This window comes from Syngnathus typhle, linkage group LG3 (assembly GCF_033458585.1).
Source record: "Syngnathus typhle isolate RoL2023-S1 ecotype Sweden linkage group LG3, RoL_Styp_1.0, whole genome shotgun sequence".
NCBI lineage: Eukaryota > Metazoa > Chordata > Actinopteri > Syngnathiformes > Syngnathidae > Syngnathus > Syngnathus typhle.
Genome location: NC_083740.1, coordinates 20,022,557 through 20,041,130, shown reverse-complemented (window position 1 = coordinate 20,041,130; position 18,574 = coordinate 20,022,557). Strand labels below are relative to the sequence as shown.

General features: G+C 45.5%; 1 protein-coding gene across 2 annotated transcripts in view; it reads left to right on the top strand.

Moving 5' to 3' along the window:
• LOC133151487 (VPS10 domain-containing receptor SorCS1) overlaps positions 1-18,574 on the top strand; it is a 214,455-nt gene that overhangs the window by 90,901 nt on the left and 104,980 nt on the right. For both annotated transcript variants that reach the window (XR_009713916.1, XM_061274566.1), the window contains exons 5-6: positions 3,553-3,626; positions 4,745-4,809. Coding sequence is in view for 1 of the 2 variants with exons in the window: in XM_061274566.1 (XP_061130550.1) it covers positions 3,553-3,626; positions 4,745-4,809 (139 nt within the window). In the remaining variant the exon portion in view is untranslated. The remainder of the gene's footprint in view (positions 1-3,552; positions 3,627-4,744; positions 4,810-18,574) is intronic.

The window sequence follows — 18,574 nt, the reverse complement described above, 5'->3', positions numbered from 1 at the left end:
GTTTGGGACCTCCTTGGACTCCCATTCTGTTTTCCAAACCAACTGGATGGTGAAGTCGGTTGGTAGGATGTTCTTCCAAATTGGTCGTCTGGATGCACCCGTTCCAGTTGATCAAAGTCTGGTGCTTGAAATGCCAGAAAGATATCATCTGCATAGATACATTTCCGGGATTTGGTGGTGGGTAGGTCATTTGTGTAGAGATTGAACGTTGGAGCTAGAACTGAGCCTTGTGGCAGCCCGTTTGTCTGCCATCTCCATGCACTCGTGTTCTGACCGAGGTGAACTCTGAATCTTCTGTTTGTCAGCAGAGTTTGTATTATTGCCGTTGCCCAGGCAGGGAGCGCTTTTGTGAGTTTGAGTAGGAGGCCTTTGTGCCAGACAGTATCATAGGCGTCTGTGAGATCGAGAAACACGGTCCCTGTCTTCAGTCTGCTCTCGAAACCATTTTCGATGAAGGTGGATAGGGCCAGTACTTGTTCTCCTGTGCTGTGGTCCTTGCGGAAACCTGCCTGATCCACACAAAGAAGTTCCTCTATTCCTGACGAAATACGTTGTAAAATTAGTCGTTCCAAGATTTTGATAGGAATGCTGTGTAGAGAAATTAGGTGGTAGCTGGCTGGCAGTTTGTGGTCTTTGCCAGGTTTTGGTATGGTAATAAATTTTGCTGTCCGCCATTTCTTTGGGATCGAGTTTGTGTCAGTCAGGTTTGAGCTCAGGGGCCAAAGTGTTTCATAAACTCTGGAGAGATGTTGTCATATCCTGCTGCCTTTCCACATTTCAGGCCCTGCAGGACTTTCTCAGGTTCATCAACCTCAAAAGGCTCGGGAATTCTATCCTCTCTGAGCACTTGTTAGTGTTTCTTTAGCTCAGATGAAACTGCTCTTCTTGTGGGTTTGTCTTGAGTTACTTTTGCCAGTAGGTAGGATGCAATTTGATTGGGTGTGACGGATGCTCGGTTTTGGCTGGGGGGCTTTTGTGCAGCTCCTAGACGGCGGATGAGGCTCCAGCATTTCCTGCTAGAGTGTGTAAAGCTCAGGTCAGCTACTGTTTCCTCCCATTTTCTTCACCGAGCTGTAGTTAGCGATTCAATGAGATGGTCTGCTATCTCAGGGTCCCTTGATGTTTTGTAGGCTTGTAGGAGTGCAGCACTTTCTTCATCCAGGCATGGGTTGTACAGGGGTCGGTAGCCTTGTGGGATGGCTGAGTAGGCAGCTTTGTAGATAGTGCTGCAGAAGCAGTTGTAGGCTTCATCTACAGTGATGGTGTGGAGTGGGATGTGGCAACACTCCTATCCAAAGTTTCACTGTATTTCTTCCAGTAGGCTTTGCGGATGTTCCAATGCATCTTCCCTGGGCTGTTTATGACTGGGAGCTGTAGGCCAACTTGTACGAGCAAGGGGCGGTGTTGACTGTGTAGACAGTCGTCAAGGATGAGGATCTGAGCAGGGCCTTCCATTCAAAGAGCTAACCCAACACAGGTCAGGAGAGTAGTTTTCCACCTGGCAGAGTGGAAGGCTCTTCTGTTTGGGATCGTGTATCAGAGCATGGTCATTTCTAGATGCCCAGTCTGAAAGTGCCTCCCCATCGCTATCCGCTGCTGGGTATTAGAGATGCACCGATCCGATATCTGGATCGGATATCGGCCCCGATATCAACAAAATAGATGGATCGGGTATCGGAAAATGCAGCCGATCTGTGAGCCGATCCTTTCCTTTATCTATTGGGACGCGGGCTACGTCATACGTCAGCAGCACGTGTGCCGCATGCCACAAGAGTTTTCTAAACAAACGCAAACATGGAGCGAACGAAAGAGTCAGCTGTGTGGAGTTACTTTAAACTGAACACGCCAACTAGCTCGACGGCAGTTTGTAATGTCTGCAAAGCTAATGTTGCCAGGGGTGGTGGTAGTACTGCCAGTTATAGTACTACCAATTTAATTAAGCATCTCCAGTAACACCACGCAACGGAGCACCAAGAGTTCCAGCAGTTGAGCAGATCAAAGGGAGCGGGAGGTGGACCTACACAGCAGTTAACATTAGCAGATGCACTGCAAAGACGGGAGAAATTCCCAGGCAATAGCGCAAAAGCCATGAGAATTGTCAAGAGCGCACATACATAGGTGGCCCGTCCATGTTTGGCATGTGGGGTGTAGCACAGGAGGTCAAAGCCTTTGATGGTGAAGCGGCCTGCTTCCTCTGCGCCAATGTGAGTCTCTTAGAGGCAGATAACGTCAATCGAGTGTTGGAAGGCGAGGACTTCAATAAGGCTTCGCTTGGCTGCAGAAAGGCCTTCGACATTTAGTTGTAGTATTCAAACGGCAGGTCCCACAGCGAGGTGCTCTTGAGGCTGTTTGCTGTCGGGTTTGGGACTTTGACTAGGATTCTTTGACTTGGCTCTCAGGCATCGTCTCTTGGAATTTAGTCTGCTGGTGGGATCATTTGCTTCCCTGCGCAAGCCCGGGTACTGATAGGGGGCGCGCGACGAGAACGCTGATCCATTGCCCCCCACAGCTCACATACACGTACGCTACACGGAAGTGCAACACCTTTCAAAATAAAAGCAGCACAGTTGTATTGAACGCATAACACAGATCTTTTCTAAAATTAAGTTGTAATCAAATGTAATTAATTATTGGCCTCATGCGGGCCGGACAGAGACGCACAAAGGGCCATATTTTACTCAGGTCTTGTCTAACATGTATGTTTTGGAATTTTGGAGGAAGCTGGACTACCCATACAGAATGGATAGCACAGGAAGAACATGCAGACAAACTCTGCATTGGAAATCTGTATTTGAGACTCAAACTCCGGACCTCAGAACTATAAACCAAGCATGCACCTACTGTGATGTCATACAGTGTACATTATTTTGTACCTGACAAGGGTCAACCATATTCATATATTCCCATAAAAAACTTTCTGCGAACACTCGAAGTTTAAAACAGATTGTGCATTCCTGTCAATTAACATATCAACCAAATGTGATTCCCCACACCCCATTGAATCCCACATGGAACTTGTTACTCACTTATTTATGACCTTTTGGAAAAGGTTACTTTCTGAAAATACTTTTACAAGTTACTAGTAGGTACCCTGCTATCCCAAAACACTTTCAGAAGGTACTTCTGTTAAATATAATATTACAACAAGATACCAAGCCTGGCAACCCAAACCCACTTTGTTTCATCATGGTAGCCCACCCTTGACTCCAAACAAACCGTGCAAACAAATTCGTTTATTTTCTATGACATATTCTTCGTGAGAATCATCACTTTTTGGTGGCGGAAGTCCATCTATTCAAAATGACGGACTGACGGGACAATGGGTGTTTCATTCAGCATTAAACTCGGTTTTGAATGACCAGACGGGTTTGTCATTATAAAACCCCAGCAGCTATTGGCATTGGAAGCATTTTTTTAAAAGAAGACATTTTCACTTTGCTTCCCACGACTTGAACATGTTGCTTTTCTGACGTCATGTCTTCCCTTTGCTGTTCCATCACCTGTTTGCTCAGGTTTGCCCTACCTTTGAAATGTGTTTTGTGTTGAATACAGCTCTATAGCTCAGTGGAGTTTGGGAGGAGGTGGCAACTGGTTCACGAGAAAGTGACTCCAAATCGATTTTACTGGTAAGTGCTGAGATTTGCGTCAAAAAAGTTGTGGGCGGTTCAAAATGCCGTAGCTTTTTGAGAATTTAACTCTGAATAGCAAAGTTAAACACCTTTTTTCCCCCTTCTCAAAAATACTTTTGGACTTAAAGGACTTTAATGATTATGACATTACTGTATTTTGTATTGTGCAACAAATAATCATGAGTATATTGTAATCATGATTATTATTTCATCAGTTCTCGTCACAGTAAGAAAAACATGTGTCATAAACATAGTGATAGACCGATATGGGTTTTCTTTTTAGGGCCGATAACGATTATTATTGGTTAAAAAGGCTGATAACTGTTATTCTAAGTGAATATTAAATTGCAGTAAAAAGGAACATTTTCACGTAATCTTTTGAAAGTGTTGTCAGTTTAACGCGTTAACGCGATGAATCGACCCACCTTTTAACGCCATTTTTATTTTTTTTATTTTTCATTTATATTTTTAGTTTTTTAAATCGCGTGATTAAAGCTCAATTTGGCCTGATAAAATGTGTACACTTTTCACGTATTGTTGCCGTAGAAAACCAATAACACGTGATCTTGCAAGACCTGAAATAAACATCAAGCTGCCACACTGGTGACACTAGTCTGGGCTTGTTGTGCAGTAATTTAATCATGAACCCTGTCATTCAAAATTAAAATGCAACATTACTTACTCTTAATGTAACTACAGCTAAAAAAGTACAATAGTCATTAGAGATACTATTAATCCCCAACCCAGGTCCAAATTAATCACTGATCGTTTGTTGTATTAATAAATATATATATATATATACATATATGTAAGGGATTGGACAGTACAGCCAAGTGCGTAGCGATAGAGACTTTATTGCAGGCGTGGGGTAAGGTGGGAGTAGCTGGAGCTGGCGCTGGATCGGCGATCAGGCTGGGAAGAACAAGCTGTAGATTTACACGATTCACGAAAATGATACTTTCAACAGAAAAAAAACACGGAAATCCGCGGATCCGGGGAAAATTCTCATCCCTGATATAAATATTTTTCTCATATGGAAGCATGTTATGTTAAAATTGCACAGCGAGGGTAAAGCTGCCCTCAGCCTTGTTAAAACACAATTTTCCACCTTTCAGGTCAAAAATGGGTTTGGACAAGGAGCCAGGTTTGATTCACCTGGAAACCACCATCGGTGAAGGACGTGAGTAATTTACTTTTGTTTGGCACTCCATTCTCTAATGTCTGTAATGTATTGTGAGATTAATTAAAATAAGATAAATTGAAGTTGCGTGGAGAAATAATTTGAAGGGTGATTGAATGAGTATGGATCACGAAATGAAAATGGAGTAGAAAAAGTAGTTTGCATTACAACAGGGGTGTCCAAACTTTTTGCAATGAGGGCCAGATTTAGTAAAGTGAAGGGGCCCGGGGGCCAATGGTTTTTTTAGACATTTTTTAACTACAAACATTTCATGCAAATACACACTGTTATAAAACAAATTTCATTGTCACAATTTTCTTTGTTTTTCAAATGACAAAATAACCAAATATAAGCCATTCAGGCAGATGTGAACAATCCATCCATTCATCCATCTTCTTCCGCTTATCCGGGGTCGGGTCGCGGGGGCAGCAGCTTCAGGAGGGACTCCCAGACTTCCCTCTCCCCAGCCACTTCATCTAGCTCATCCCAGGGGATCCCAAGGCGTTCCCAGGCCAGCTGAGAGACATAGTCTCTCCAGCGCGTCCTGGGTCGTCCCCGGGGTCTCCTACCGGTGGGACATGCCCGGAACACCTCCCCAGGGAGGCGTCCAGGAGGCATCCTGATGAGATGCCCGAGCCACCTCATCTGGCTCCTTTCAACGTGGAGGAGTAGCGACTCTACTTCGAGTCTCTCCCGGATGACCGAACTTCTCACCCTATCTCTAAGGGAGAGCACGGACATCCTGCGGAGAAAACTCATTTCGGCCGCTTGTATCCGGGATCTCGTTCTTTCGGTCACGACCCATAGCTTGTGACCATAGGTGAGGGTAGGAGCGTAAATCGACCGGTAAATTGAGAGCTTTGCCTTTTGGCTCAGCTCTCTCTTTACCACGACAGACCGGTACAGAGTCCGCATTACTGCCGATGCTGCACCGATCCGCCTGTCGATCTCGCGCTCCATCCTCCCCTCACTCGTGAACAAGACCCCAAGATACTTAAACTCCTGGATCTGGAGAGGGCATTTCACCCTTTTCCGATCGTGGACTATGGACTCGGATTTGGAGGTGCTGACCCTCATCCCAACCGCTTCACACTCGGCTACAAACCGCTCCAGTGAGAGCTGAGATCACGGCCTGAAGAAGCCAACAGCACCACGTTGTCTGCAAAAAGCAGAGACACAATGCTGAGGTCCCCAAACCGGACACCCTCAACGCCTCGGCTGCTCCTAGAATTCCTATCCATAAAAAAACAGAATCGGTGACAAAGGGCAGCCTTGGCGGAGTCCAACCCTCACTGGGAACGAATCCGACTTACTGCCGGAAATGCGGACCAAACTCTGGCATCGGTAATACAGGGACCGAACCGCCCTTATCAGTTGGCTCGGTACCCCGTACTCCCGAAGCACCCCCCACAGGACCTCCCGAGGGACACGGTCGAACGCCTTCTCCAAGTCCACAAAACACATGTGGACTGGTTTGGCGAACTCCCATGCACCCTCGATGATCCTGCTGAGGGTGAAGAGCTGGTCCACTGTTCCACGGCCAGGACGAAAGCCACACTGTTCCTCCTGAATCCGAGGTTCGACCTCCCGACGGACCCTCCTCTCCAGCATCCCTGAATAGACCTTACCAGGGAGGCTGAGGAGTGTAATTCCCCTGTAATTGGAAGACACCCTCCGGTCCCCCTTCTTAAAGAGGGGAACCACCACCCCAGTCTGCCAATCCAGAGGCACTGTCCCCGACGTCCACGCGATGCTGTAGAGACGCGTCAGCTATGACAGCCCCACAACATCCAGAGCCCTTAAGAAATCCGGGCGGATCTCATCCACTGAGGAGTTTTTTAACTGCCTCAGTGACTTCAACCCCAGAGGTTGGAGAGTCCGCCTCAGAGTCCCCAGACCCTGCCTCCACAATGGAAGGCATGTCGGTGGAATTGAGGAGGTCTTCGAAGTATTCTCCCCACCGACACACAACGTCCCGAGTCGAGGTCAGCAGCACACCATCTCCAATGTAAACAGTGTTGACGTTGCACTGCTTCCCCCTCCTGAGACGCAGGATGGTGGACCAGAATTTCCTCGAAGCCGTCCGGAAGTCATTCTCCATGGCCTCGCCAAACTCCTCCCACGTCCGGGTTTTTGACTCAGCAACCGCCGAAGCCGCGTTCCGCTTGGCCATCCGGTACCTGTCACCTGCCTCGGGAGTCCCACAGGCCAAAACGGCCCGATAGGACTCCTTCTTCAGCTTGACGGCATCCCTTACCGCCGGTGTCCACCAGCGGGTTCGGGGATTGCCGCCACGACAGGCACCAATGATCTTACGGCCACAGCTCCGGTTGGCCGCCTCAACAATGGAGGCGCGAAACAAGGTCCACTTGGACTCAATGTCCCCCGCCTCCCCCGGGACGTAGGAAAAGCTCTGCCAGAGGTGGGAGTTGAAGCTCTTCCTGACAGGGGATTCCGCCAGACGTTCCCAGCAGACCCTCACAGAGCGTTTGGGTCTGCCAGGTCGGACCGGCATCTTCCCCCACCATCGGAGCCAACCCACCACCAGGTGGTGATCAGTTGACAGCTCCGCCCCTCTCTTCGCCCGAGTGTCCAAAACATGCGGCCGCAAATCCGATGAAACGACTACAAAGTCGATCATCGAACTGCGGCCTAGGGTGCCCTTCCAGGTCTCACTGTCATTGCCCACGTGAGCATTGAAGTCACCCAGTAGAACGATGGAGTCCCCAGAAGGAGCGCTCTCCAGCACCTCCTCCAAGGACTCCAAGAAGGGTGGGTACTCTGAACTGCCGTTTGGTGCATAGGCACAAACAACAGTCAGGACCCGTCCCCTCACCCGAAGGCGGAGGGAGGCTACCCTCTCGTTCACCGGGGTGAACCCCAATGTGCAGGCGCCCAGCCGGGGGGCAATAAGTATTCCCACACCTGCTCGACGCCTCTCACCGTGGGCAACTCCAGAGTGGATGAGAGTCCAGCCCCTCTCGAGAGGGCTTGTACCGGAACCCAAACTGTGCGTGGAGGCAAGTCCGACTATATCTAGTCGGAACTTTTCTGCCTCGCACACCAGCTCAGGTTCCTTTCCAGCCAGAGAGGTGACATTCCATGTCCCAAGAGCCAGCTTCTGCAGCCGGGGATCAGACCGCCAAGGTCCCTGCCTTTGGCCGCCGCCCAGCTTGCAATGTACCCGACCCCTTTGGCCCCTCCCACAGGTGGTGAGCCCATGGGAAGGGGAACCCACGTTTCCTTTTCGGGCTGAGCCCGGCCGGGCCCCATGGGCAAAGGCCCGGCCACCAGACGCTCGCCTTTGAGCCCCGTCTCCAGGCCTGGCTCCAGAGGGGGGCGCCGGTGACCCGCGTCCGGGCGAGGGAAAACGTGATTCAATAATTATTTTCATCATAAGGGGTAATGTGAGCCGTGCTTTGTCTGGCCCCTCACCTAGGACCCGTTTGCCATGGGTGACCCTACCAGGGGCATGAAGCCCCAGACAACATGGCTCCTAGGATCATAGGGGCACGCAAACCCCTCCACCACGATAAGGTGACGACTCACGGAGGGGGTGAACAACTCTAAAAACACAAATTCTGCCTCTCATTCATATCTGACAAGTCAGATAACATTGAACAAACTGTTTGAAATACCTTACATTTACATGAGTTTAAAATTGGCACTTTCACTTAAGCTTTGATCGTGACTTTTCCCTAATCAAGTGGCCTGTTATTTAAGAAAAAAAAAAAATTAGGTAAACCTGAAGCCTGTGTACCTAATGGAGTGTCCGAGTGACGTCACATATTCAACAGCCAATCAGGAGGTACACCTGAAAATGGGTGTGTACCTAATGAAGTGTCCAAGTGACGTCACAGAGCCATCAGCCAATCAGGATCAGTGTCCACCTTTCTTTTCTTCGGGCCACTCATTTTAATGGAAGGATTCCAGGGGAAGGTTTGTGGGTGGCATTAGCGTAAAACTGTATCTGAAAACTCAGCGCGCAAATTACGAGAATATTGACGTCACAGCCGACACTCGAAATTCGGCACTGATAGATGAAATTACTACGTACTACTGAGTACGCACACGCACTTGTGAGTGTGCACCGAGCTTTCTGACACGGCTCCCGAGAGTAAATGCGCGGAAGTTATACTCTTTCATCACAGCAACATCATTACAAATCAAACAGACACACTCTCTGTTGATTTCTTTGAAGAAATACTCATTTTCCCAACGTGTTTGAAATATTCTACACTCACTTGCTCTGCATCCATTTCAACCTGGTGATCCTGAAAGGGGGATCCTTCCATCTGTGGTCCCTTCTCAAGGTTTCTCATTTTCCCCTGCTAGGGGTTTTTAAGTTTTTCCTTGCCCTTTTGGGAGCTTAAGATCAGGGGATGCTTTGAGAATAATTGTCAATTTCTGTCTATGTGAAGCCCTTTGAGACTGCTTGTGATTTGGGGCTATACAAATAAACTTGACTTGACTTGACTTGACTTGACTTGCTATTTTGCGTTTCTTCGGTGCAGCCATTTCTGGGGACTCGTGGTAAAAGTTTTTCTTCGCTTGATTTCGTTTGTGTTGCGGGCTCCATCTAGTGTTGAAACTGAGAAGCGCAACAGAGTTGAGCTCAAGCTTCTTGTGCGGGCCATATTCAATTATGTTTTCAGAATATGCTGCGGGCCAATAAAAACTGGTGGCCCGCGGGCCGTAGTTTGGATGTACAATGTTATGTAAACCAAGGGGAACAATGCAGTCCCCTTCATGTGGTGAAAAAAGAAAAACATTACAATGAATAAATGTATGAATTAAAATGAATGAGTAAATGGATGAACTCAGATACTCTGCTGATGTACAGTGTATATTTTCTCAAAGCCCTGTCAAACTAACTAACTAACTAACTAACTAACTAACTAACTAACTAACTAACTAACTAAAATTGTTACTCCTATTTTGAAGCAAAGACATATCATCGTCGAACCAACGAGAAGTTGCTATTGAACCCGAAGGAGGATACGCAGGTGTGTTTTTGGCGGCCTGTGGAAATGTTTTTCTTTTTAGTTGAACTCATCAACCCATAAGGGTCCAGGCAGTCAATCCCAGGAACTTAATTTTATATATATATATTAGGGGTGTAACGATTCATCCATACACATCGATTAATCGATATAATGCTCTACGATTTATTGGCATCGATGCTAAACGTAAACATCGATTTATATCGCCGTGTTTGACCTCGGACATTAGACGCGACTTTATTTTGAAATCCAGTTCATTGTTGCTTGCTTCCTCTTTCCGGGAGCAGTGCGCGCGGCGTTGTGTTGTGAGCAGAGCAGGCACGTGAAAGGGGAGTCGACAACTAGTACGCGGCTCCTGGGCTGGTGCTATGGCTAGTGTCCAAAAAGACGAGGAAATTTGCTCCCCTTTAGGCTTCAAGTCAATCGTTTGGAAGCACTTTGGATTCCAAAGAAAAGATGGCTCAACGGACAAGACACGTGCAGTTTGTAAATCCTGCCATGCGGTGATCAAATATTCAGGGAGCACAAATCTCGCCGCACATTTAAAGAAAAAACACATCAAAGTTCAGTGTTAATATCCGCACTTTGTATACTACAATACTCTTGTAATTTCCTAAATAAAGAGTTTGCAGTTCCTTGTTGATTTTGCGTATGAATTTTCATAAATCAGGATATTGTTCTATATTTTTTATTTAAAAAAATAATAATATCGATCGTAGAGCACTATATCGTGAATGAATCGCAGCAGGCTTTAAGATATCGGCAAATATCGTATCGTAGTTCTTTATCGATATGATATCGTATCGTGACAAAACCTGCGATTTACACCTAAATCTAATATATATATATATGGTTTCATATACATTTATTGACGCGACAGAGTATATATATATATATACTATATCGCGGATAATTGGCTCATTTGTACATTTTTTGCGTGTCAATAAATGTATATGAAACCATTTAAATGCATATTTTATTATTAAAACATTAAATAATTGTTTCAAACATGTAAATAATACATTAATAGTATAAATAACATACAGGAAATTTTGTATAAATATTGAAAATATAAATATTATACATGTGCGTGTAACATGTTAAGAAGTACTGGGCAGGCTAACGAGTTAGCAAAAAGAATTCGCGATCGTGCTAACACGCAAAAACGGACCTCCAGGACTGTAAAACAACATTTGGAGCAATACTAAATTGTCCTAAAGGTTAGACATTTGTGATTGTTCGTTTCTCTTGTTATGAGGCCCACTTACATCGTCAATGACTGCTGTACCACTGTAACATGTATGTACGAGAACGTGAAAAAGGAAGTGGTATCGCCTGAAAACGGCTTTCAAAATAAAGCCCCCTACCTCAAATCAACGCACGATTGAATAACATAACATGGAGAATTCTTAACACATACTGTATATATGTTTTTAAAACATTTTTTATCATTATAACTTTTTCTTTAATATGGTACAACTGTACACACTGTAAATATGTTTTTAGAACTATTTTATTATTATAACAAATTTTCTATAACAATGTACAACACTGTAAATATGTTTTTAGAACTCTTATTATTATAACTAAAAAGTCACAAGTGTACGCACTGCAATTGTGTGGGCACTCCCTGCCTTCTGCTGGCGTGTGGGCAACTTTCGTGCCATAATTTAATTTTGAATTTAATTTTTTTTTTAATTTGCAAAAAAAATCCGCGATGTAGTGATATATATATATATACATATATTGCGGTTTATATATATATATATATATATATATATATATATATATATATATATATATATATAAAATTCCCCTCTCACCCTCCGCGGGTGGTTTTTCCACTCCAAGCTCGGGTCCTCTACCAGAGGCCTGGGAGCTTGAGGGTTCTGCGCAGTATTCTGGCTGTTCCTAGCACTGCACTCTTCTGGACTGAGATGTCTGATGTTGTTCCTGGAATCTGCTGTAGCCACTCCTCCAGTTTGGGGGTCACTGCCCCAAGTGCCCCAATGACCACGGGCACCACCGAGGCCTTCACTTTCCAGGCCTTCTCAAGCTCTTCTTTGAGGCCCTGGTATTTCTCTAGCTTCGCTTGGTATTGCTACATCCACTACAACGGCCTTCTTCTGCTGTTTGTCCACCACCACAATGTCCGGTTGGTTCGCCATCACCATCTTGTCAGTCTGGATCTGGAAGTCCCACAGGATCTTGGCTCGCCCGTTCTCTGCCACCTTAGGGGGTGCTTCCCACTTTGACCTTGGGGCTTCCAGTCCATACTCTGCACAGATGTTCCTGTACACTATGCCAGCCACTTGGTTATGACGTTCCATGTATGCTTTCCCTGCTAGCATCTTACACCCTGCTGTTATGTGCTGGACTGTCTCAGGGGCCTCTTTGCACAGCCTACACCTTGGGTCTTGTCTGGTGTGGTAGATCTTGGCCTCTATTGCTCTGGTGTTCAGAGCCTGTTCCTGTGCAGCCATGATGAGTGCCTCTGTGCTGTCCTTCAGTCCAGCTTTTTCCAGCCATTGGTAGGATTTCTTGATGTCAGCCACTTCACTTATCTGCCGATGGTACATCCCATGTAGGGGTTTGTCCTCCCATGATGGTGTCTCTAGCCACTCTTCCTCTGTTTGCCATTGTCTGAGACATTCACTGAGCACGTCATCCGTTCGGGCCTTTTCCTTGATGTACTCATGGATCTTGGCTGTTTCATCCCGAACAGTGGCTCTCACACTCAGTAGTCCTCGGCCTCCTTCTTTACGGCTAGTGTACAGTCTCAGGGTGCTGGACTTAGGGTGGAACCCTCCGTGCATGGTTAGGAGCTTCCGTGTCTTGACATCTGTGGTCTGCGTCTCTTCCTTTGGCCAGCTTATTATTCCTGCAGGGTATCTGATGACTGGCAGGGCGTAGCTGTTTATTGCCCGGATCTTGTTCTTGCCATTTAGCTGACTTCTGAGGACTTGCCTTACTCGTTGTAGGTATTTGGCTGTGGCTCCTCTCCTTGTGGCTTCATCGAGGTTGCCATTTGCTTGTTGGATACCAAGGTACTTGTAGCTGTCCTCAATGTCTGTTATTGTTCCTTCTGGGAGTGAGACCCCTTCTGTATGGACTACCTTCCCTCTCTTTGTCACCATGCGACCGCACTTCTCTAGTCCGAATGACATTCCAATGTCTGTGCTGTAGATCCTGGTTGTGTGGATCAGTGAATCGATGTCTCGTTCGCTCTTGGCATACAACTTTATGTCATCCATGTATAGGAGGTGACTGATGGTGGCCCCATTTTTGAGTCGGTATCCGTAGCCAGTCTTGTTGATTATTTGGCTGAGGGGGTTCAGACCTATGCAGAACAGCAGTGGGGACAGAGCATCTCCTTGGTATATGCCACATTTGATGGAGACTTGTGCAATTGGCTTGTAATTGGCCTCAAGGGTTGTTTTCCACAGTCCCATTGAGTTTGCAATGAAGGCTCTCAGGTTCCTGTTGATGTTGTACAGTTCCAAGCATTCAGTGATCCATGAGTGTGGCATGGAGTCGTAGGCTTTCTTGTAATCAATCCAGGCAGTGCACAGGTTGGTGTGTCGAGTCTTGCAGTCTCGGGCGACTGTTCCGTCAACCAGCAGCTGGTGTTTGGCTCCTCTGGTATTGCTGCCTATGCCTTTCTGTGTTGTGCTCATGTATTGAGCCATGTGTACACTTATCTTAGCCGCTATGATGCCTGACATGATCTTCCATGTTGTAGGGAGACAGGTTATTGGCCGATAGTTGGATGGGTCTGTACCCTTTGCGGGATCCTTCAGGATCAGGATTGTGCGTCCTTCAGTTAACCATTCAGGGTGAGTTCCAACTTTTAGTAGCTGGTTCATTTGTTCTGCTAGGCGCTCATGGAGTGCAGTGAGCTTCTTAATCCAGTAGGCATGGATCATATCTGGCCCGGGTGCTGTCCAGTTCTTCATACCTGAGACTCTCTCTTGGATGTCTGCCACAGTGATGGTAACTGGGTTCTGCTCAGGGTGGTTGCTGTGATCTTCTCTTAGAGAGACTAGCCATTGTGCCTCACTGTTGTGTGATGTGTCCTTCTCCCATATGCCCTTCCAGTATTGCACAGTCTCCAGCCTTGGTGGGTCCGTTCTGCTGTTGTTACACTGCCATTGAGAGTACACTTTTCCTGGTTGGGTTGTGAAGAGCCTGTTTATTCGCCTGGCTTCACTTTCTCTTGTGTATCTCTTTAGGCGGCTGGACAGGGCTAGGAGCCTCTGTTTGGCAGTCTCCAGTGCTTCAGGTACGCTCATCTGGCTGTAATTCTTGGGTGTTGGTTTCTTCATTGCACCTTTCTGGATCTCTGATAGTTGGCTCACGTCTCTCCGCACTGTCTTGATCTTAGCCTCCAACCTTCTTTTCCATGGTGGGTCTTGTATCTCATGCTTGATATTGCTCTTGTAACCAAGCATCTCCAGGATCACTGTTGCTGAAGTGTATATCAACTCTATATATATAATTTTTATATATATATATATATGCCATCTGCCTGGACTTTGTTTGTTTGTTTTTTGTTTGTTTGTTTGGTTGAGAGGGCTTTGAGAGAATATACGCTGTATATTAGCACTCAGTATCCGAGTTCATCCGTTCACTATATATTTCTAGGTATATGTACATATAAAAATGTTTATATACGTATATACATATACAAATGTTCATATATATATATGTATATATATGTATACTTTATTTAGTAAGTAAAGTAGGGTAAACAAATGGCTGGCATGGAATTGTACTGGTTTCCTTTAACCAGGAACCCTAATCATACCCAGGACAGCAGTAAAGCCCGAGTAGCTTTTTCACTCATTATCATTGCCTGGCACCAGCTGACAGCAGCTGTATTCTTTGGAGCTCACTAGCTGACTAGCTCCCATCATCTGCCACCCTGTGTTGAGGCGAAGATCCTGCTCTTTTATGAATAGGTTCTCTGCTCTCTCAACGCACCCTCTTCGTTTTACACAGAGTAGTGTGAGTACAATAACGGTCTGGAAAAATGGAGAAATGATTCCTGCACGAAGCAGGCCACATAACATGGACAGTATGAATTTACAAAACCGCGGGGCAAAGATTTTGCCTTTTTTTTGTTTCTTTTTGGTCCACTCAACTAATGAGAGTAATAGTTTAATTACAAATACAGTCAAACCTCGGTTTTCGAACGTCCCGGTTCTCGAACAAATCGGAATTCGAACGAAAAATTTAAATTTTTTTGCTTCGGTTGTCGAACAAAAATTCGGAGGTCGAACCTCGCTAGATGAGCCGAGAGGATCCGAGAAAACCCGACCGCACGGCCCGGATGCCGACTGACTCTGTTCATTGTTATTGTATTTCCGTTACTCCGAGGATTGTATTAACCCCTAATTATGCCTCCAAAGAAAGCAAATGGGAGCAGTAAAGCCATCCTAAAACACAAAGACGCTCTTAAAGCAATGCGACAGTGAGCGCCCGGCCCGCTGCGATTGCGCGATCGGACCAAATTAAGCTCCCTGCGCAATGAGGTCCACTTAAATTTTGGAAAGTACATCAGGAGTTTAAAAATATTTTCTAAATTTCAGCGACGGCTCTGTCACAATAGTGCGACCAGCGCAGTACAGTTGCATGGTCGGCGGGGCGCTACAGTTGTGCGTTCGGCTGCGCAAATGAAAAAATGCTTAAAAAATGTGGGGGGTTTTGTCTTGGAACGGATTAAAAAAAAATCCGTTATCTGTAATGGGAAAAATAGATTCGGAATTCGAACGATTCACTTCTCGAACCGCCTTCTGGAACGGATTGTGGTCGAAAACCAAGGTTTGACTGTACATATGCATCCATCCATCCATTTTTTGTGTTGCTTGTCCCCACGGGGCCACGGGCATGCTGGAGCCTATCCTAGCAGTCATCGGACATTAGGTGGGGGGCATCCTGAACTGGTTGCCAGGCAATCGCAGGCCACACAGTGACTAACAACCATCCGCACTCACACTCACACCTACCATGCAGGTTTTTGGGATGTGGGAGAAAACTGGAGTGCCCGGAGAAAATCCACGCAGGCACGGGGAGAACATGCAAACTCCACACAGGGAGGGAGGTGGAATTTTACACCTCCCATCTCACCCGCAAGGCGACCACGATTGTGAGTGATGTGAGTCACCCCGCTCACTCTTTGTGGGAGCTTCTGCCCTCTGGGAAGAGGTACAGGAGCCTGCGCTCCCGCACCACCAGACTCTCCAACAGCTTCATACTCCAGGCTGTTAGGATCCTGAACTCGCCCCGCCTTTCTGCGTAGCGTCCTGTACTTTGCGCTATGCTTACTGTCTGCTGTGCGCACACTGGCTCAGTTTTGCTCCTCTTATTTATTGGGTTATTTGTTTATTATTTATTCATCACTCATTTTATTTATTTATTATTTATTAGTTATTGTTTGTGCCTTCTTGTTTTTATTTTGTGTCGTCTACTTGTATGTTTATCGTGTATTGTGTCTCGTCACCGTGGGATGGAGGAAACGGAATTTCGGTTTCTTTGTGTGTCTGACATATGAAGGGATTGACAATAAAGCTGACTTTGAACTTTGAATCAAACCCACAACCTCTGAACTGTGAGGCGGACGTGCTGCTCAATATGCATACCGTTTTTTTCCGTGTATAGTGCGCAAAATTTAACTAATTTATTGTCCTAAAATCTGGGGTGCGCATTATACATGGGTACAAATTTTTTTTTTTTTTTAATTTTTTTCTTTTTTTTTAAAGAAAGTCATGGTACAACAAAACCAACAACAGGACTGACCGACAAAGTCGTGGAACAAAAAGACAAGGTGACATTACCAAAGACAGGAACAGAAACCAGACAGACATCATGACAGTAACACATGCAATGATCCGACGGTGAGCGAGGGGCAGACAGGACTTTAATACAAAACACGTTACATCGATTGAGGTGACACAGGAAGAGAGGGGCGACGCGAACAGAAACTATGGCAACCTAGACACATAGCAAAACTGGGGACGAGACATGACAAATCTCCCTCGAAATAAAACTTGAAATCACCTTTCTTCTTGTTTGTTGTCAATCGCGCATCGCATTCAGCCATCCTGCCCAACACACTTAGTAAAATTCATAATTGACGACACATCGTTTGATGCGATGGTGCAATCCTTGATGGTGTGTTATTGTCAAATATTGTTTGTTTTTTAATCTCCATCGCGGACCGGACGTCATACGGAGGCCGCCATTACAGATGCGCAGAATGGATGCGCAAGACACGTCAGCTATATAAAGAGCGAGAGTTCAGTTCTCCACTTATTAGTTTCAATTCACAGTTTACCATTTTTTTCCGTGTATAGTGCGCAAAATTTAACTAATTTATTGTCCTAAAATCTGGGGTGCGCATTATACATGGGTACAAAAAAATTTTTAATTTTTTTTTTTTAATTTTTTTTTTTTTTTTTTAAGTCCCAATGATCGTCACACACGCAGGGAGGCAATGGGTCCCATTTTTATAGTCTTTGGTATGGTCTTAACTAGGCTGGATGTAATTTCTTTTGTTGGCGTTGATTTCTCCGACTGCCCGTAAACGCACCACCGCGCTCCGTGCGCGCACGGGACAGCAAACGAGCAGGTGATCGAGCAAGCGTCTGATACGAGAGCATTGCGGTCGCATGGAGCGTGTTTGAAGTGAACAGCAGAGAAGAAAGGAACAAGGCAAAGTGTTGTGAAATAAAATATTACCTGTAATACGGATTTAGGTAGAGAACTGAACTCTCGCGGTGGTGCGTTTACGGGCAGTCGGAGAAATCAACACCAACAAAAAAAATTACATCCAGCCTAGTTAAGACCATACCAAAGACTATAAAAATGGGACCCATTGCCTCCCTGCGTGTGTGACGATCATTGGGACTTAAAAAAAATAAATAAAAAAATTCATAAAAATTGGGTGCGTATTATACATGGGTACAGGCTTTTTTCCAGCATCAGCATGCCATTTTTAGGGTGCGTATTATACATGGGGGCGCACTATACACGGAAAAAAACGGTAATTTGCAGTTTCAATCAGCAAATAACAAAATGCGTATTACAGGTAATATTTTATTTCACAACACTTTGCCTTGTTCCCTTTGTCTCTGCTGTTCACTTCAAACACGCTCCATACGACCGCAATGCTCTCGTATCAGACAAAGCTTGCTCGATCACCTGCTCGTTTGCTGTCTGTCACAATGTACCCTACACAAATCCGAAACATTTGTTGCAGCTCCGAGTCACGACGAGGGTCAAGTTTTGGTTTCCAAGGGTGTTTTTATTCCTCTTCAACGTCTCTCCCATACAGAGCCACCTTTTTCACGTCCGCACGCCTTTTTCACATGCGCGCACGGAGCGCGGTGGTGCGTTTACGGGCAGTCGGAGAAATCAACGCTAACAAAAAAAATTACATCCAGCCTAGTTAAGACCATACCAAAGACTATAAAAATGGGACCCATTGCCTCCCTGCGTGTGTGACGATCATTGGGACTTAAAAAAAAAAAAAAGAAAGAAAAATTAAAAGAAATTCATAAAAATTGGGTGCTTATTATACATGGGTACAGGCTTTTTTCCAGCATCAGCATGCCATTTTTAGGGTGCGTATTATACATGGGGGCGCACTATACACGAAAAAAAACGGTACATTACATGTGCAATTTCTAATTTAATTCATTTTAATTTAATTATGTTTTTGATAAAATTGTCCAAGTTTCCTACAACTCTGGAATATTTAC